Source organism: Macrotis lagotis, chromosome X (genome assembly GCF_037893015.1).
Source record: "Macrotis lagotis isolate mMagLag1 chromosome X, bilby.v1.9.chrom.fasta, whole genome shotgun sequence".
Lineage (NCBI taxonomy): Eukaryota > Metazoa > Chordata > Mammalia > Peramelemorphia > Peramelidae > Macrotis > Macrotis lagotis.
In genome coordinates this window covers 112,689,521-112,704,087 of record NC_133666.1, presented here as the reverse complement: position 1 = coordinate 112,704,087, position 14,567 = coordinate 112,689,521, and the positions used below count along the sequence as shown (strand labels likewise).

General features: G+C 36.1%; 1 protein-coding gene across 1 annotated transcript; it reads left to right on the top strand.

Moving 5' to 3' along the window:
* Nucleotides 1-1,192: 1,192 nt before the first annotated feature.
* Nucleotides 1,193-2,154, top strand: LOC141500634 (small integral membrane protein 15-like). The gene has a single exon (XM_074204006.1). The coding sequence runs from the start codon at nucleotides 1,475-1,477 to the stop codon at nucleotides 1,697-1,699; it is 225 nt and encodes a 74-aa protein (XP_074060107.1). The 5' UTR covers nucleotides 1,193-1,474; the 3' UTR covers nucleotides 1,700-2,154.
* Nucleotides 2,155-14,567: the final 12,413 nt, after the last annotated feature.

The following is a 14,567-nucleotide window of genomic DNA, read 5'->3' as shown; positions in this document are numbered from 1 at the left end:
AGAGAGAGAGAGAGAGAGAGAGAGGACAGGACATAAGGTGGTGCTTAAGAAGTGGTTTAGCATCTGGTTCCAGGTATTCTCCCATGCATGGGTAGCATTCTACATACTATATATGTAGTATGCACCAAAAGTTCAAAGTGGCTTGGGAAGTAGAGATTGCAAAGATTCAACACAGAATGGAGAATACCCTCCACATTACAGAAAAAAGTCTCAAAAGATTACATTTTCTCTGTGCCTTGCTTCAGTAGTGACATCTATCAATGACTCTTTGGACAATTTTTATATCATCTGAGGACCTAGGATCTCACAAAACTTGACTACAAGTCTGGAAAAGTCCATCTCGGGATTACTGTCTACTCACCCATAGTTAGAAAAAAAAAATCACAAAACAGTAAAAAAAAAAAAAAGTAGTGAGGGGTCCAAGACCCAGGCTCACTTCACCTAGTTTTATTCCATAGAAGAGTCAAAGGAAAATAGAAAAATAAATTTTTCTCTCCATTTTAAACTTGGCAGCACCTCCAATGGTCACCAGCACAGGACTAAGGGGATTGTTTTAAAACTATCTCAAAAGTGCTCAAGTACTTCAGAACTGAGCACACATGGTTGGCAGAACAATTCTAAGAATGCTCCATGGTGGAGCTGCTAGGTGGCACAGTGGATACAGCACTGACCCTGGAGTCAGGAGGACTTGAGTTCAAATTTGACTTTAGAAACTTACTAATTGCCTAGTTGTGTGACCTTAGGCAAGTCACTTAAGCCCCTTGCCTTAAATAAAATTTTAAAATAATCTTTAAAAGAATGCTCCATAGAATGTAATTCCCATCACACTAATACTTTTCCATTCTCTTAAAAAAAAAAAAACTTGAGAGAGCCCGTAAGAAAGGTGGGCAAGGAGAGGGGTGTCGGGGTGGAGGCCGGCGGGCTCCGAGCCCCCGGGACCCCTTCACCCCGGCTGCTCCTGCGGCTTCCCGGTGTGGCCCCGGGGAGTCTCTGGCCTTCCCAGGCTCGGGGTCCGCGGGGCTGGCGGGGGAGGGAAGGCCCGCGGGCGGCGGCGAGGAGGCCGGGCAGGGGCCGGGCTGCTCCGTGACGTCGTGGAGCCCGGCCCCGAGACTGGCCCCCGCGGCCCCGGGCCGGCCACATACTCGGGACTGCGCAAGCGCAGACTTGCCGGCCAGAGACCCGTTCGCCTCGGGAGAGGACCTTTCTTCATTGAGAATTGCCTAGAATAAAGGGGATTGGAGGGCCCAGTTGTCTCTCCTCCTCCCTCCTTTTAAGTCAGCTTAGCAGTTAAGAGGGACTTGTGTATCGGAAGATTCACTAGCCCGGAGGAAGCTCTTATCAGTTTACTTGGCCTGTTTACCCCCAAAGCAGGGTTGCTAATTAATGAGTATAAAACCTCAAGGTCCTCAACAGTAGCAGGAATGGTCCTGCTGTAACATCTTTGGAAAGGATTTTTCCAAGGACAGCTACAGAAATGATTGATGTAAAAGCTTGGGCTGAGTATGTTGTGGAGTGGGCTGCAAAGGATCCACATGGCTTCCTTACTACAGTGATTTTGGCTCTGACTCCACTTTTTCTAGCAAGTGCAGTACTGGCTTGGAAACTGGCAAAGATGATTGAGGCCAGGGGAAAGGAGCAGAAGAAGAAGCAGAGACGTCAAGAAAATATTGCAAAAGCCAAACGACTAAAGAAGGATTGAAAGAAAAATTATATTAAGAAGAAAACCCTTCTTGATTAAAGAGTCTAAAGCTAGAGAAAAATCAGTCAAAATTATGCAGTTCTTGAAGAAACATTAGGGTGCTTTTGTTATATTTTATAACAGTGTTATTTTATCCAACTAAGTTTGACCATGTGAGAAAATTTAAACTCTAACCTCAGTGCTATGACTAGTAATTTTTCAGCTTGGGTACAGAAGCTTGTTGGTGCCTGTCATTTGATTTTTATACTGAAAATTCATTATAACTCATTTTGCTGTTGCTCTTTTGGCACCCATGTGCTAAAGTAAATCTTATGTTAGGGAAGAAAATGTCTTAAGAATGTGAATTGTTGTCTGATAATGGCTTATGTTTGGGATCCTTTTATGGATAAAGATTTGAAATATTGAAAACTAAGATTTTTTTTCACTGAGGGGGACAGGAAAAATATTGTTCAGGTTTTTTTTTAACACTGTTTTCATGACATTTGGATGAATTTATGTTTCATTAAGTTATATAATTTACTTTGCTAGAGCAGATCATTTTCCTTGCATGTTTTCCTCATCCTCTGCATTTGTTGTTGATTTCATTCCAAATGTTTTTCAGAGTAGCCCAATGGGCTAGCTATCTTCCTCCAGTTCTTTTAATGTTGGTGTTTGGGAGAACCAATATAGACTTGGACTGTCTTATCTTATTCTTATTATAAAACTAGCCTACCTTCTTTTCTGATCATGCATGTCCTTATGATGTACTTTATGCTAGCCTGCAGCTCTTGTTCACATTTGTTTCTTTTATATGGAATTATTTCTGGGAACAAAAGTAAATCTTGATCAAGTTAACCATTCTGATTTCTGCATTGCTAATATCAATTACACTCAGCAGATACTAGCAATGTAATTGTAAGACATTTCATATTTGATTATTTTTAACACCCTGTAGAATAGATCCCTGTTTTTTTTTCAGAATTATGTACAGTTATAAATATTCTTAGCTACCTTAGGAATCAACTATAAAGAATTTAGGATTGCTGTGAGTATGCCAGACTTACTAGAATCTGACTTATTCAAGCTTGTATTGTATATAGGAGTGAAATGGTTAAAAAAAAAGTTTTGTCAGAAGATTCTTTGAATACATACTTTTTTATCCATTATTTCATTTTAATCTATATTATAGCAATCAGATAACTCCATGTTAAAAGGTCAGGTTCTTGAGGACCTTAAAAACACATCCCAGAGACATAGTAAGTTACATTTTCATTTGTTGTGATGGGATGGAAAGATAGTGAAGTATATAACTTAATTTGGAATAAAAACAGATTGTTTTTAAATTTCAAGCAAAAGGCTAAAATATATATCCTCATCTTTGTGAAAAATAATTGATTAAATTTCACGTGCTTTTTTTTTACCATCTTGTCCACTATTAAACTGACTGGTAATTTTTTCCTTTTAAATGAATTAAAAAATTTTCTAAGTGTGTTAATCTAGTAATCCTAATTTAAAAAATAATTTAGATATATAAATAAATTTGATACTTTAAAAAAAACCTTGAGAGAGTAAGAGAGAGAAAAGAAATTCCTGTTGATATTGTCCTATTGTGTTGTTTAATTTAATTTTGTAAATTAATTTTTAAAATAAGTAATTTAAAAAAATTCAGAGTTCTTGTCAGGGAGAGGCAAGGTACTTTACTAAAAGTTCACTGACCTCTCACATGTCCAGTGGACAATGGTTGGGGGTTGGAGGTGGTGGAGGAGAACATGGTCAGTACAGAGAGTACAGATTAATAACTGTAAAACATGTGTCTCTGACCAATATTTCACTTATTTCATTCCCCACTCAAACAATTTAGGACCAGATTTATTTCAGAGTTCAGGTGAAGGTCTCTTTTGAAGTTACTTCCAACTGAAAGAGGGACATAGAACTGTCCCTGTTTTTAGTAGGTTCATTTGAGGGGAAATGGGGGTAAATGCAAGAATCAGCTGAGGCAGGATCGAAAGGGTACTGGCTCCCAGATTCTGGCATTAGATGATATTCTGTTTGGGCCACTAGATTTAGATGTATCATTTGTAATCCGAAGGAAATAAACCTCACAAGAAAGATTAAGCTCTGGCTCCTAGGTTCAGAGAGGGACCAGTAATGAGAAAAGCCAGAAGCCCCAGGAAGAGGGAGCTAGGGGAAAAATAGCAATACAAGGAAACAAATAAAAATCCTAACAAAGACTGGGTCATTTGATAATTGAATCAGTGTACCTAACAGTCCCCCCCATCCAGGTTTTTCAGTATGTAGGAGAACCCTAAAAGGGGTATAATGTGTTTGTACCCTTGTCTCCTGATCTGATTGTGGGGATTTACCATAAAAGGAAAAAAGCTGGGACATGAATAAATCAAAATAGTCTTTGATGAGTTAATGCATGTGTAGCAGGATAAAACATGCAATCATTTGTTTGATTTCAATAAGAGTCCATGGAATAATACCTCAAAATCATACTCATGAAATAAGTAGGTGGGAAATATATCTTTTTCAAAGAAATAGAAAAATTATACCAAGTGATCCTGCCTTGGGCTGAGGTCAAAAATCATTCCTTTTGCTCTTTTTCACCCTCTAACTTCCACTTCTAACAATTCTGAGTGGTTTGTAGCACTTTTTTCAAATGGTAGATTACTGACTTAATCCATTAGAGAACTGTACCTAAATTCAAAGCTCAAAATAAGATCTCATCCTAGTCTCAAAGGCTTTAACCCAAATGGTAAATTTCACCAAGCACAATTTAGATAGTTATTTTTCCTCTCATGGAATTATTGCAAGCAACAGTTTCCAGTTCAAACATACATAAAAACTTTTTCTTGTCTTTCTTTTCATGTTACGTTCATCCCAATTTAAAGATCAAATAACTAGCTAATTACCAATTTTAGATTTTAACATTATGAAGAAAACTTTAAATAACTTACAGTTTCATAGAAAAGGGAAGTTTGAAGACATGGTGACTTCCATTTTGATCTCCTTAAAATTCTAATTACTGTCTCTAAATGGAGACTTATAAGAGACTTCATTACCCTCTCATTTTAAACTACAAAATACATAAAGCATTAAAAACAATCTTAAAATTTAAAAATTTCAAATAATAATAGAATGCCTCACTCTACTTTTAAAGGCTCCTTTTTATTTTTTTTTTTAGGGTTTTGTTTTTTGTTTTGTTTTGTTTGCAAGGCAAATGGGGTTAAGTGGCTTGCCCAAGGCCACACAGCTAGGTAAATATTAAGTGTCTGAGACCAGATTTGAACCCAGGTACTCCTGACTCCAAGGCAGGTGCTTTATCCACTGTGCCACCTAGCTGCCCCCAAGGCTTTAAAAAAAAACAAAACCAAATACCCATTTTTTTCCAAAGGCAAGGGATTTCCCTCTCCAAGAGTTTCAGGTCTCTTATTCCCCCATTTCCAGTAACTACAGAACTTCTAGGAGACTCAGTTGTCTACTACTGAAGAAACATAAGTGTTTTTTTCTGGCCACCTTGAGAAACCCACAGCAAAGTTACAAAATGTCTGACTGTCTAATTAATGCAGTTTTTCCAAATCAAACTCAAAATATCCCTTATTGTGGGAGTGGGGGAGGGTCAGATATCCAAGAGGTAGAGGTGGAGTGGAGCTGAAGAGTGGGGAGTGTGAAGCCACTCTTGATTCAGTGAAATGGTAAGGAAGGAGGAGATCAAATTATGAGCCTTAGCTAATTCACAATTCAATTTTTCTCAGAACCCTGAAATGCATAACTATGTCTCCCCAATTCCCCATGCCAGCAGATCAAAACACAGAGAAGCAACCAAACTGGCCAACTTGGCAATGGAAACCACAATAGACAGGTTTCTCCAATTCCCCAGGGTCAGAGAGGGGAAAAAAGAGACTCCACAAAACAGATGGAAGCACAGAGGTAGGCAAACCAGCAATCATGACGACAGAGATACAACAAAAAGCCTAACCAGCTAATCAGAAACAAAAATATAATAAATAAATAAAACACAGCCCAGAGGGCTACTTTTCAGCACAGAATAAGACTTTTCCATGTTGTTCTAGTTCTAACAATGTCCCTTCTCTATCAAATGTATCCCCTACCTCCCCTACTCCCCCCCAACCAAAAAGCTTTCACAACAAAGAATAACCCATGGCCCTAAAATGGATCCTCTAGTTCTAACAGAGAATCAGATCTCTCCAAATTGGCACACAAAAGAAACTACTTGCCCCCCCCAAAAAAAGACTATCCCTAGGGGAGAACCTTGGTGTATTCTGCCAGAAGCAGTGTCCCATTTTCTGAGGTTGTTCACCCCCACAAAATTCCTACTGTACACCTCTTCTGCAAATCCTCAAGGTCAGGAGAAGGGTAATTAGAAAAAGTTGTAAGTCAACGGAAGGGGTTAGTTTAGAGAAAAAAAAGAGGGCATTTCTCATCTTTCAGCACTGATCTGTCCCATCTGGGGTGCCTTTATGAAGATGGAAGGAAATGGTCTTCAGGAAAGGGGGCTTAAATTAAAAAAAAAAAAAAACATCTTCCCCCAGGGTGAAAAAAACACCACAAAAAACAGATTATATCTTCCACAAGTAGATATAATCAAACAAAATTTCCCAAATTGTCAATGTCCAGAAATTTTCATGTTTAATGACTTTTAATTCAGTAAACAAATATAAATTTTTCTATCTAAAGCCTAACATAAATCAGTGTTATTACCATATAAATCTCCAGTTAAAATGAAAACAAAACAAGGACCATAAAGTTAATAATAGAATAAACAATATATTGTCTCTCTCTTGTCTATTCCTAATTCATGTAAATCTTTATTATGGAAGAGTTCAGTGCACATACTATGTTCAGACACTTAGAATTCCTTAGCCTTGTGATTTGGCTACTAGGAGTAAATATAAGAATGATCACAAATTAAAAAGAGTGACAGTTTGTATAAAATGCTTTATTTGTTAACATGTCTGCTCGCTTAAACACGGGAAGTCCCCTTTATAAAATAAATATTGAAAAGTTTTTCTTTGTTTTTAAACTACTACACTAAACTCAAAGACCTAAATTTACCAGTACTAAGGTCTAAATCAGAACAAACTAATGGAACTGGAAATAAAAATAATACACGAAGAAAATAGATATTTCAGTTATTTTGAACTTCAGTGATTCCATAATGCAGTCTCTTAAATGTTCTATCTCAAATAAACATGATTTTGTACTTTACCTCCTGCTGAAATAACTTTAAAATGCTGCACATAAAAAGCTGCTAAAAATTACAAATTGCCACCTAAGATTCCCTGCCTGCGCAGGTTGGCAATTAGTCCTATTTTTGAAGGACCACAAATTATCACCAAACAATTAGACACATCTCTAGGAAAATTCATCTCCTTCCTATAATAGTTCATAATTTTATTTTTTAGAAAAAGGAAAGTAATTTGTCACTATTCGGAGTTGAGTTTAATAATCTTCATTTACATTGTTTCTAAAAAACTGGTGAAAAGTGGTGCTGCTTAGATGGCAATAAGTTTGTTACTGATAAAGGTCATTAAACAGGTTAAAGATCAATTTTGTAATGACATCTAAGGATATACAAGTTTATTTACTTACATCCCCACTCTACTTTCCATGTACACTTACCTTTCACCCTCTAAAAGAGAACCTAGAAGTTGGCAAAAGCTAGCCTAGTGGTCAGAGAGGGGGAAAAGGATATTCCACAAAACAGATGGAAATACAGAGGTAGGCAAACCAGCAATCATGACGACAGAGATACAACAAACAGCCTAATTAGCTAATAAATAATAAATAATAAATAAATAATTGAAAGTCTATCAAGGGGTGGCTAGGTGGCACAGTGGATAGAGCACTGGCCCTGGAGTCAGGACTACCTGAGTTCAAATCTGAACTCAGACATTTAATAATTACCTAGCTCTGTGGTCTTGGTCAAGCCACGTAACCCCATTGCTTTTGCAAAAGCCTAAAAAAAATAAAGAAAATCTATCAAGGTAACTTCAGGGAAGTTCAGTATAGGAGAAATGGTCATCAGTAGAAATTTTTTACCATAGTAACTCAAGAAGACAAACTACAACAAGGGATGTTGTTATTGTTTGTTTTATTATTTTCCCCTCTCACCTGAAGTAAGGGGATACTTTCAAAGATGAAAACAAAGACCAATAAAGTACTGAATTAAGCAGTGAAAAAAATTGGTTTTTTGTAGAAGTCTAAGGTCTTCCATAATTTGGATCCCATCTTCCACTCCAGCTCTTTGCATATTTTTTTTCCAGTGGATGATTCATTTTATTCCCCAGGCAGACACTTTACCTCTCAGAAGAAAAAAAAATATCATGCTTTGGAGGACTTAACTCATTCAACTTCTAGAACTTCCCAGAGGTTCCAGGGTTTTGACTGGCCAATTGTCAGGTTGTGGCAACCATGCTTCACTTAACTTCTTTTTTCCTTGCATCATCTTATATATTTTCTCTGAGTGTCTGAGTGACACCCATTTCCCTCCCACACTCAATTCCTCCACCTCAAGCAAATCAATCCGACCACAGCTATTAGAAAAGATTAGTCTATTTATTCTTCTATTTCTAGCTATCCAAGTGAAAATAACTTCCCTGGTCATCTTCCTAGTTCTAAGTTTCCAAATTTGTAAATTGTGAAAATTAAGCTAAATGACTTCTAAGTTTCCTTCCAGTTTTAAAAATTTGATTATTTATAATTTAACAGTTAAAGAAAGAAAAGGGTATACACACATTACCCAAACATGTTGTAAAATACTCATTACTTTCTCCCAAGAGAAACATGGATAAAGAAGAATCATGATAAATTATGAGATTTTATACTTATAACATTCATAAGTCGGCCGGCCATTCAGAAAGATTACCAAACATTTGCTACATGGGAATCCATACACACACACACACACACACACACATATATATATATAAAATATAGAGCAAAAAGTCCACAAAAACAACAAAAAAAACTAATAGTAATGGTCTATGTCCTCCAATATATATAATAGGAAAAGAACTACCAAACTCCTTTTATATGATGACTATAGTTCCAATACTTGAATCAGAGAAGCAGGGAAGGATAAAGTAAATATATAAAACTATAAACTATTCCAAATTTTACTAATTTGTATTTTTATATACTTGGATATATATATATATATATATATATATATATATATATATATATATAACTTTATATATATATATATATATATACATATAAAATTATTATGATCAAATTGGATTTATGTCAAGGGTGAAAGAATGATTCATCATCAGGAAAATAAGCCTATATTGGTTCTTTTCACAACTTATCCATGGTTTTTTCCTACCCCTGTGTGATTTGTTAGACTATGAATTAGGAGCAAAGATGGTGGAATAAAGGCAGGGACTCATCCGAACTCTTCTTCTAAACCTCTCAAAAACCTTTAAATAATGACTCTAAACCAATTCTAAAGTGGCAAAACCCACAAAAATATGGAAACAATTTTCCAATACAAGATTACTCAGAAGGTTTGCAGGAAAGGTCTATTGTACCAGAGGGAGAGAGGAGCTCAATCCTGGGCAGGCCATGCCAGCATATAGCCCTCCCCCAGCAAATCTGTAGTAAACCTTGGGGTGTCTGAATCAATGACAACAGTGGCAGTTTCCAGAACTCTCAGTCCACACAAAGAAAATTTTACAAGGTCAGCAGGATCTGTTGCACCAGGGTAGCTGCTACTGGAACTCTCAGTCCATAGATAGAAAGAGGATGGAGCAACAGGTCAGAGGGAGATTACAGGGGCATGTTGGCTAGCTCTGAGGCAGGACTCTTGTTGTATTCACATCTGACTTGCAGTCCTGGATGGTGGTCCCAGGGTCAGGAGGAGCACTAGCACATCAGAGCTTGCAGCCTCAGGGGAGTAGGGACCCACCCCACAGAAAAAGAGTGCTTAATAAGTAAGTGTTACTATGCTCCTGGCCTGGGGCCCAGTCTGTTATAGACTAGATAGAGCACAGAATAGGGCCTTAGTAACACTTTTCCTTAGATTATACCACCTTGGAAGAACTGAAAACTTATAGGTCCCTAGACATATCTCTGAAAAGAGCTGCACAGAACCCCAGAAGCTTGGGACAGTGTGCTCTCTGCTCTGAAAGCACAGTCCTACTTTAGCAGATTTAAAATAATATTAGGTTGGGAAAATGAGAAATAGAAAAAAATTCTAATTATAGAAAGTTACTATGGTGATAAGGAAAATCAAAACCTACACTCAGAAGAAGATAACAAAGTCAAACCTCCTATATCTAAAGCCTGCAAGAAAAATATAATTTAGTCTCAAGCCATGGAAGAACTCAGAAAGAATTTTGAAAATCAAGAGAGATAGAGAAAAAATTGGGAAGAGAAATGAGTGATATCATGAAAAGTGAGTCAACAATGAGCTAAAGGATACACACACACACACACACACACACAAACATCACCGAAGAAAATAGCACCTTAAAAAATCAGATTAGGTCAAATTGTAAAAGAGGTATAAAAATTCACTGAAGAAAATAATTCCTTTATTTTATTATTTCCTGCTCACATGTAAAAACAAGTTTTAACATTCATTTTAAAACTCTGAGTTCTAAATTCTCTCCCTTCTTCTCACCCCACTCCCCCTCACTGAGAAAGCAAGTTATTTAATATAAACTAAAAATGTGTAGTCGTGCAAAACATTACCATAATAGTCATGCTGTAAAAGTAAGAAAAGAGAAATCTCAAGAAAATCTGAAACCAGGGGCAGCTAGGTGGCGCAGTGGATAGAGCACTGGCCCTGGAGTCAGGAGTACCTGAGTTCAAATCCAGTCTCAGACACTTAATAATTACCAAGCTGTGTGGCCTTGGGCAAGCTACTAAACTCCATTTGCCTTGCAAAAAAAAGCCTAAAAAAACCCCTCAAACCCAAAAAAGAGAAACCTCAAGAAAAATAAAGTAAAAAACAGTAAGCTTCAATCTGTATTCAGATACCATCAGTTCTGTCTTGGAGATGGATAGTAGTATTCCTCATAGGTCTCTCAGAGTTGTCTTGGATCACAGCATTGCTGAAAAAAGACAAGTCATTTACAACTGATCATTCTACAATATTGTTGTTACTTTGTATATTGTACATTTCTCATTGCATTTGGACATGTAAGTCTTTCCAGATTTCACTGAGTATCCTGTTCATCATTTCTTATAGCAGAATGGTATTCCATAATAATCACATACCATAAATTTTTCAGCCATTCCCCAAATGATAGGAATCTCCCTCAATTTCCAGTTTCTTGCCACAAGAAAAAAGTTGTTGTACATATCCTTATACTTATAGGTCCTTTTTCTTCCTGTTTTTCATCTCTTTTTGAATATAGACCTGTTAGGAGCAGAGCAAGGACAGAAGGCAGGCATGATTTTATAGCCCTTTGGGCATGGTTCAAAATTGCTCTACAGAATTGTTGAATCATTTCACAACTCCAACAATGCGTTAATATCTCATTTCCCTACATCCCCTCCAACATTTGTCATTTTCTCTTTCTGTCCTATTGGCAATCTAATAGTTATATGATAGTACTTCAGAATTGTTTCAATTTGCATTTTTCCAATCAATAGTAATTAGGATATTTTTTAAAATATGGTCATAGCATTGATAATCACTTCTAAAAACTTCATATCTTTTGATCATTTATCAATTGGCTTTTTTTTGTAAAATTTCATTCAGTTCTCTATGTTTGAGAATGAGGTCTTTATTAGAGAAAATCATTTTAATATTTTCCCCACAGCTACTATTGCTAACTGCATTTACCTCCCTATACCCCCATCCTCATTTATTCTGTTCTTTCTCTCCTTTCACCCTGTCCCATCTCTCTCTCTCTCTCTCTCTCTCTCTCTATATATATATATATATATATATATATATGTACATATATATTATATATATATATAATATATATATGGCAACCAATTGAAGCACATATCATAATATAAACAATATTTATTCTACATCTACATCTACTTTTTTGTCCTGTGCAGATTAGTTCATCACTTTTGAGTGACTATGACTTGAACTGAGGAGAATTAATACTATTCTAGGTTCTGATATAATAGGTACAGTGCTATCCATAAGGTCTCTTTGAGCACAAAAATTATGCAGAAGTAATGAAAGAATGCCATTAGATAAATGTATGCTTCCAAATGAAAGTGGGCTAGTTAATTATTAAGACCAAAGGAAAAACAGTAAGAGATGTGCTCCACTGGTATTCTTGAAATGTCAATAGGACTCATTGAAGGTTCACAACATATTAAGAAGTTCCCTTATGGTAAATTTACATGAGACTATTGGTGAGAGTTAGTTTAGCAAGATGAACATGTATGAATGTATTATAAGATGCATCATTGGAGGGAATAACATTAGAGTTAATCACTTGGAGAAATGGAATTCTTTATTCTTCCTTCATATAGCACATTTAATGCAAAAATATTATTCCATATAAGTACATTAAGAATCCAATATTAGATTATAAAAAATCCCTCTTCCCATTGGAAATAGTAGACCTATTTTACAATTATTTGCTGTCTTTACAATTTCATTCATAAATGGGATGATTTGGCATAGACTGGTGTCACATCAAATTTTGCTATTTTGTGAAGCAAAAATGCTCTTCCTGGTGCCCATTATTCTTTGTTCTATCTACCTGTAAGCTGGTGCCAACAAGGGTGCTCTTCCTTAGATCATTTCAGAATTCAAATAGGTATATTTGGAGGGGCCTAGCCATAGCTGACAAAAACAAGAAACTATATGACTCACCCTGAACTATCCTGCCACTGTTTCTTTACTTTTATTTCTCCCTTTCTTGTGGTCTGACACTGACCCTCATACCTACAAGATGTCCTTCTCCTGATCCTTATGTCCACTATCCTCTTTCTAAAAGAGTTGGTCACTTCCAGGCTCTTCTGTAGACCAGACACCCTAATGTACCCTAAGATTTCCTAGGTGTTGCCATAGGAACTGTAGCCTTTATATTTATCATGCATCTAAACTTTCCTTGGCAGAACATTCCTCCCAATTAAAATGTGATTACTTTTAGAATAAGGATTATCTAGTTTTTTGATATATATCCTCTTCTTCTTTGCTCAGTTTTGGAACATAATATGCCTTTAATAAGTTTTTTAACTTATTAATTTATAATTTCCTATTATTTTCCTATTTAAGGTTTCAGAAATGAACTCCCCCCCAAAAAAAGAATGTCAACCAACTTATATAATCCTTAACTATTTTATCATTTGGCTAGATCAAGACATCCAATTCTTATTACTAATTAAAGCAGCTTCTTTGCTGCAGTTACTTCTTCACTGTGGTTGCTATTTTACATGTCCTAAACTTCTACATGAAATGATAATAAAGTTAGGGTATTTTAACCACTTACCATTTTTTTTCTGCCATCAATTTGTTTAAGTATGATATTGGAACATAGTCAATGTGCCCCAACTGGTATCCACTCACTGTAAAGAAAGCTATGAAAAGCTTCTGGACCCTCTGTGGTTCCTTAACCAAAGGATATAGACAAGATTTGCACAGAATGAGTAGAAATGCTTGAGTCAGAAATGAATGAGTGGAGGAAATATCCATATTAATAAGACCCACTGGAATCTTGTTTAAGGAATTTTTACATTTTGAATTTGCATTTTACCATGCAGCAATTGCTAAATTTTGTTTTCTGCTCTATTCTGCAATTCTCCTTCATTTCATGGTGAGAGTAGCTTCTAAAAATCCAAGATCATAATTAAGTATATTTTCCATCTATCAAAGCTTATTAGATTTTTTAGGGGTTTTTTTTGCAAGGCAAATGGGATTAAGTGACTTGCCCAAGGCCACACAGCTAGGTAATTATTAAGTGTCTGAGACCGGATTTGAACCCAGGTACTCCTGACTGCAAGGCCGGTGCTTTATCCACTATGCCACCTAGCCGCCCCAGCTTATTAGATTTTTAAACTTAAAAAGACAAGTAAATACTTTCAATTTGTTTTGCTTGAAATATGTACCTGTAGACACTCTCCCTAATTTCCATACATTACCCTTACTGAACCAGAAAGAAATCATGGGATCTTGCCTTTTTGGAGAGTGGAGAAAATCAGTTAGTTGTGGTATGTTTCACTTGGAGTAATCTTCTGACATTTAACAAATAAGTACCCATTGCTCCTCCCTTGCCAAATTAAGTTTCAGAAAACTTCATTCAATGTTATCTCCTCTTTTTGCATCATGTAAACACTGCATTAGTACTTAACTCTTTCAAACTAAATGGACTTGTCTTTGGTTTTTCTCAGAATGAATGCTTGAGTCAGTTTTTAAATATATTTTTATAAGTATGTTGTATTATATAAGATCTATCTTTAGGTGTGAGATGTTTTCTCTTTTGACATATATCCCAGATCTGCTTCATTTCTGAACAGTGTTGATTATCCTTACATCCTTTCAGAAGTAAGCTATCTTGAGTTTGCTGCCTCCTTCATAATTTCCCCATCATTTCTCCATTCTTCCTTAACCCCATTTTTAAACCTTCTTTTTATGTGCTGTCTTCCTGCATTAGAATACAAGGTTCTTGAGGGAAAGAGTGTTGAGTTTTTTTTTTGTTTTTTTACTTGTACTTGTATTTTCAGTGTTCATTTTTGGGTGAGAAAAATCACCCAGGATCTCTGACTCACTAGGTTAAGTAAAGTCATAAATTTTAATTCACAGGTTACTGTAAAAGTTCACAGGTAACTATAAAAGTTCACCAGTTAAGCTCTTTAATAATGTAAAGAAAGTGAGGTTTTTTTTTTAAAAAAGATAGTTTAAGAAGAGACAAACACAGGCTGAACCAGGGAGAAC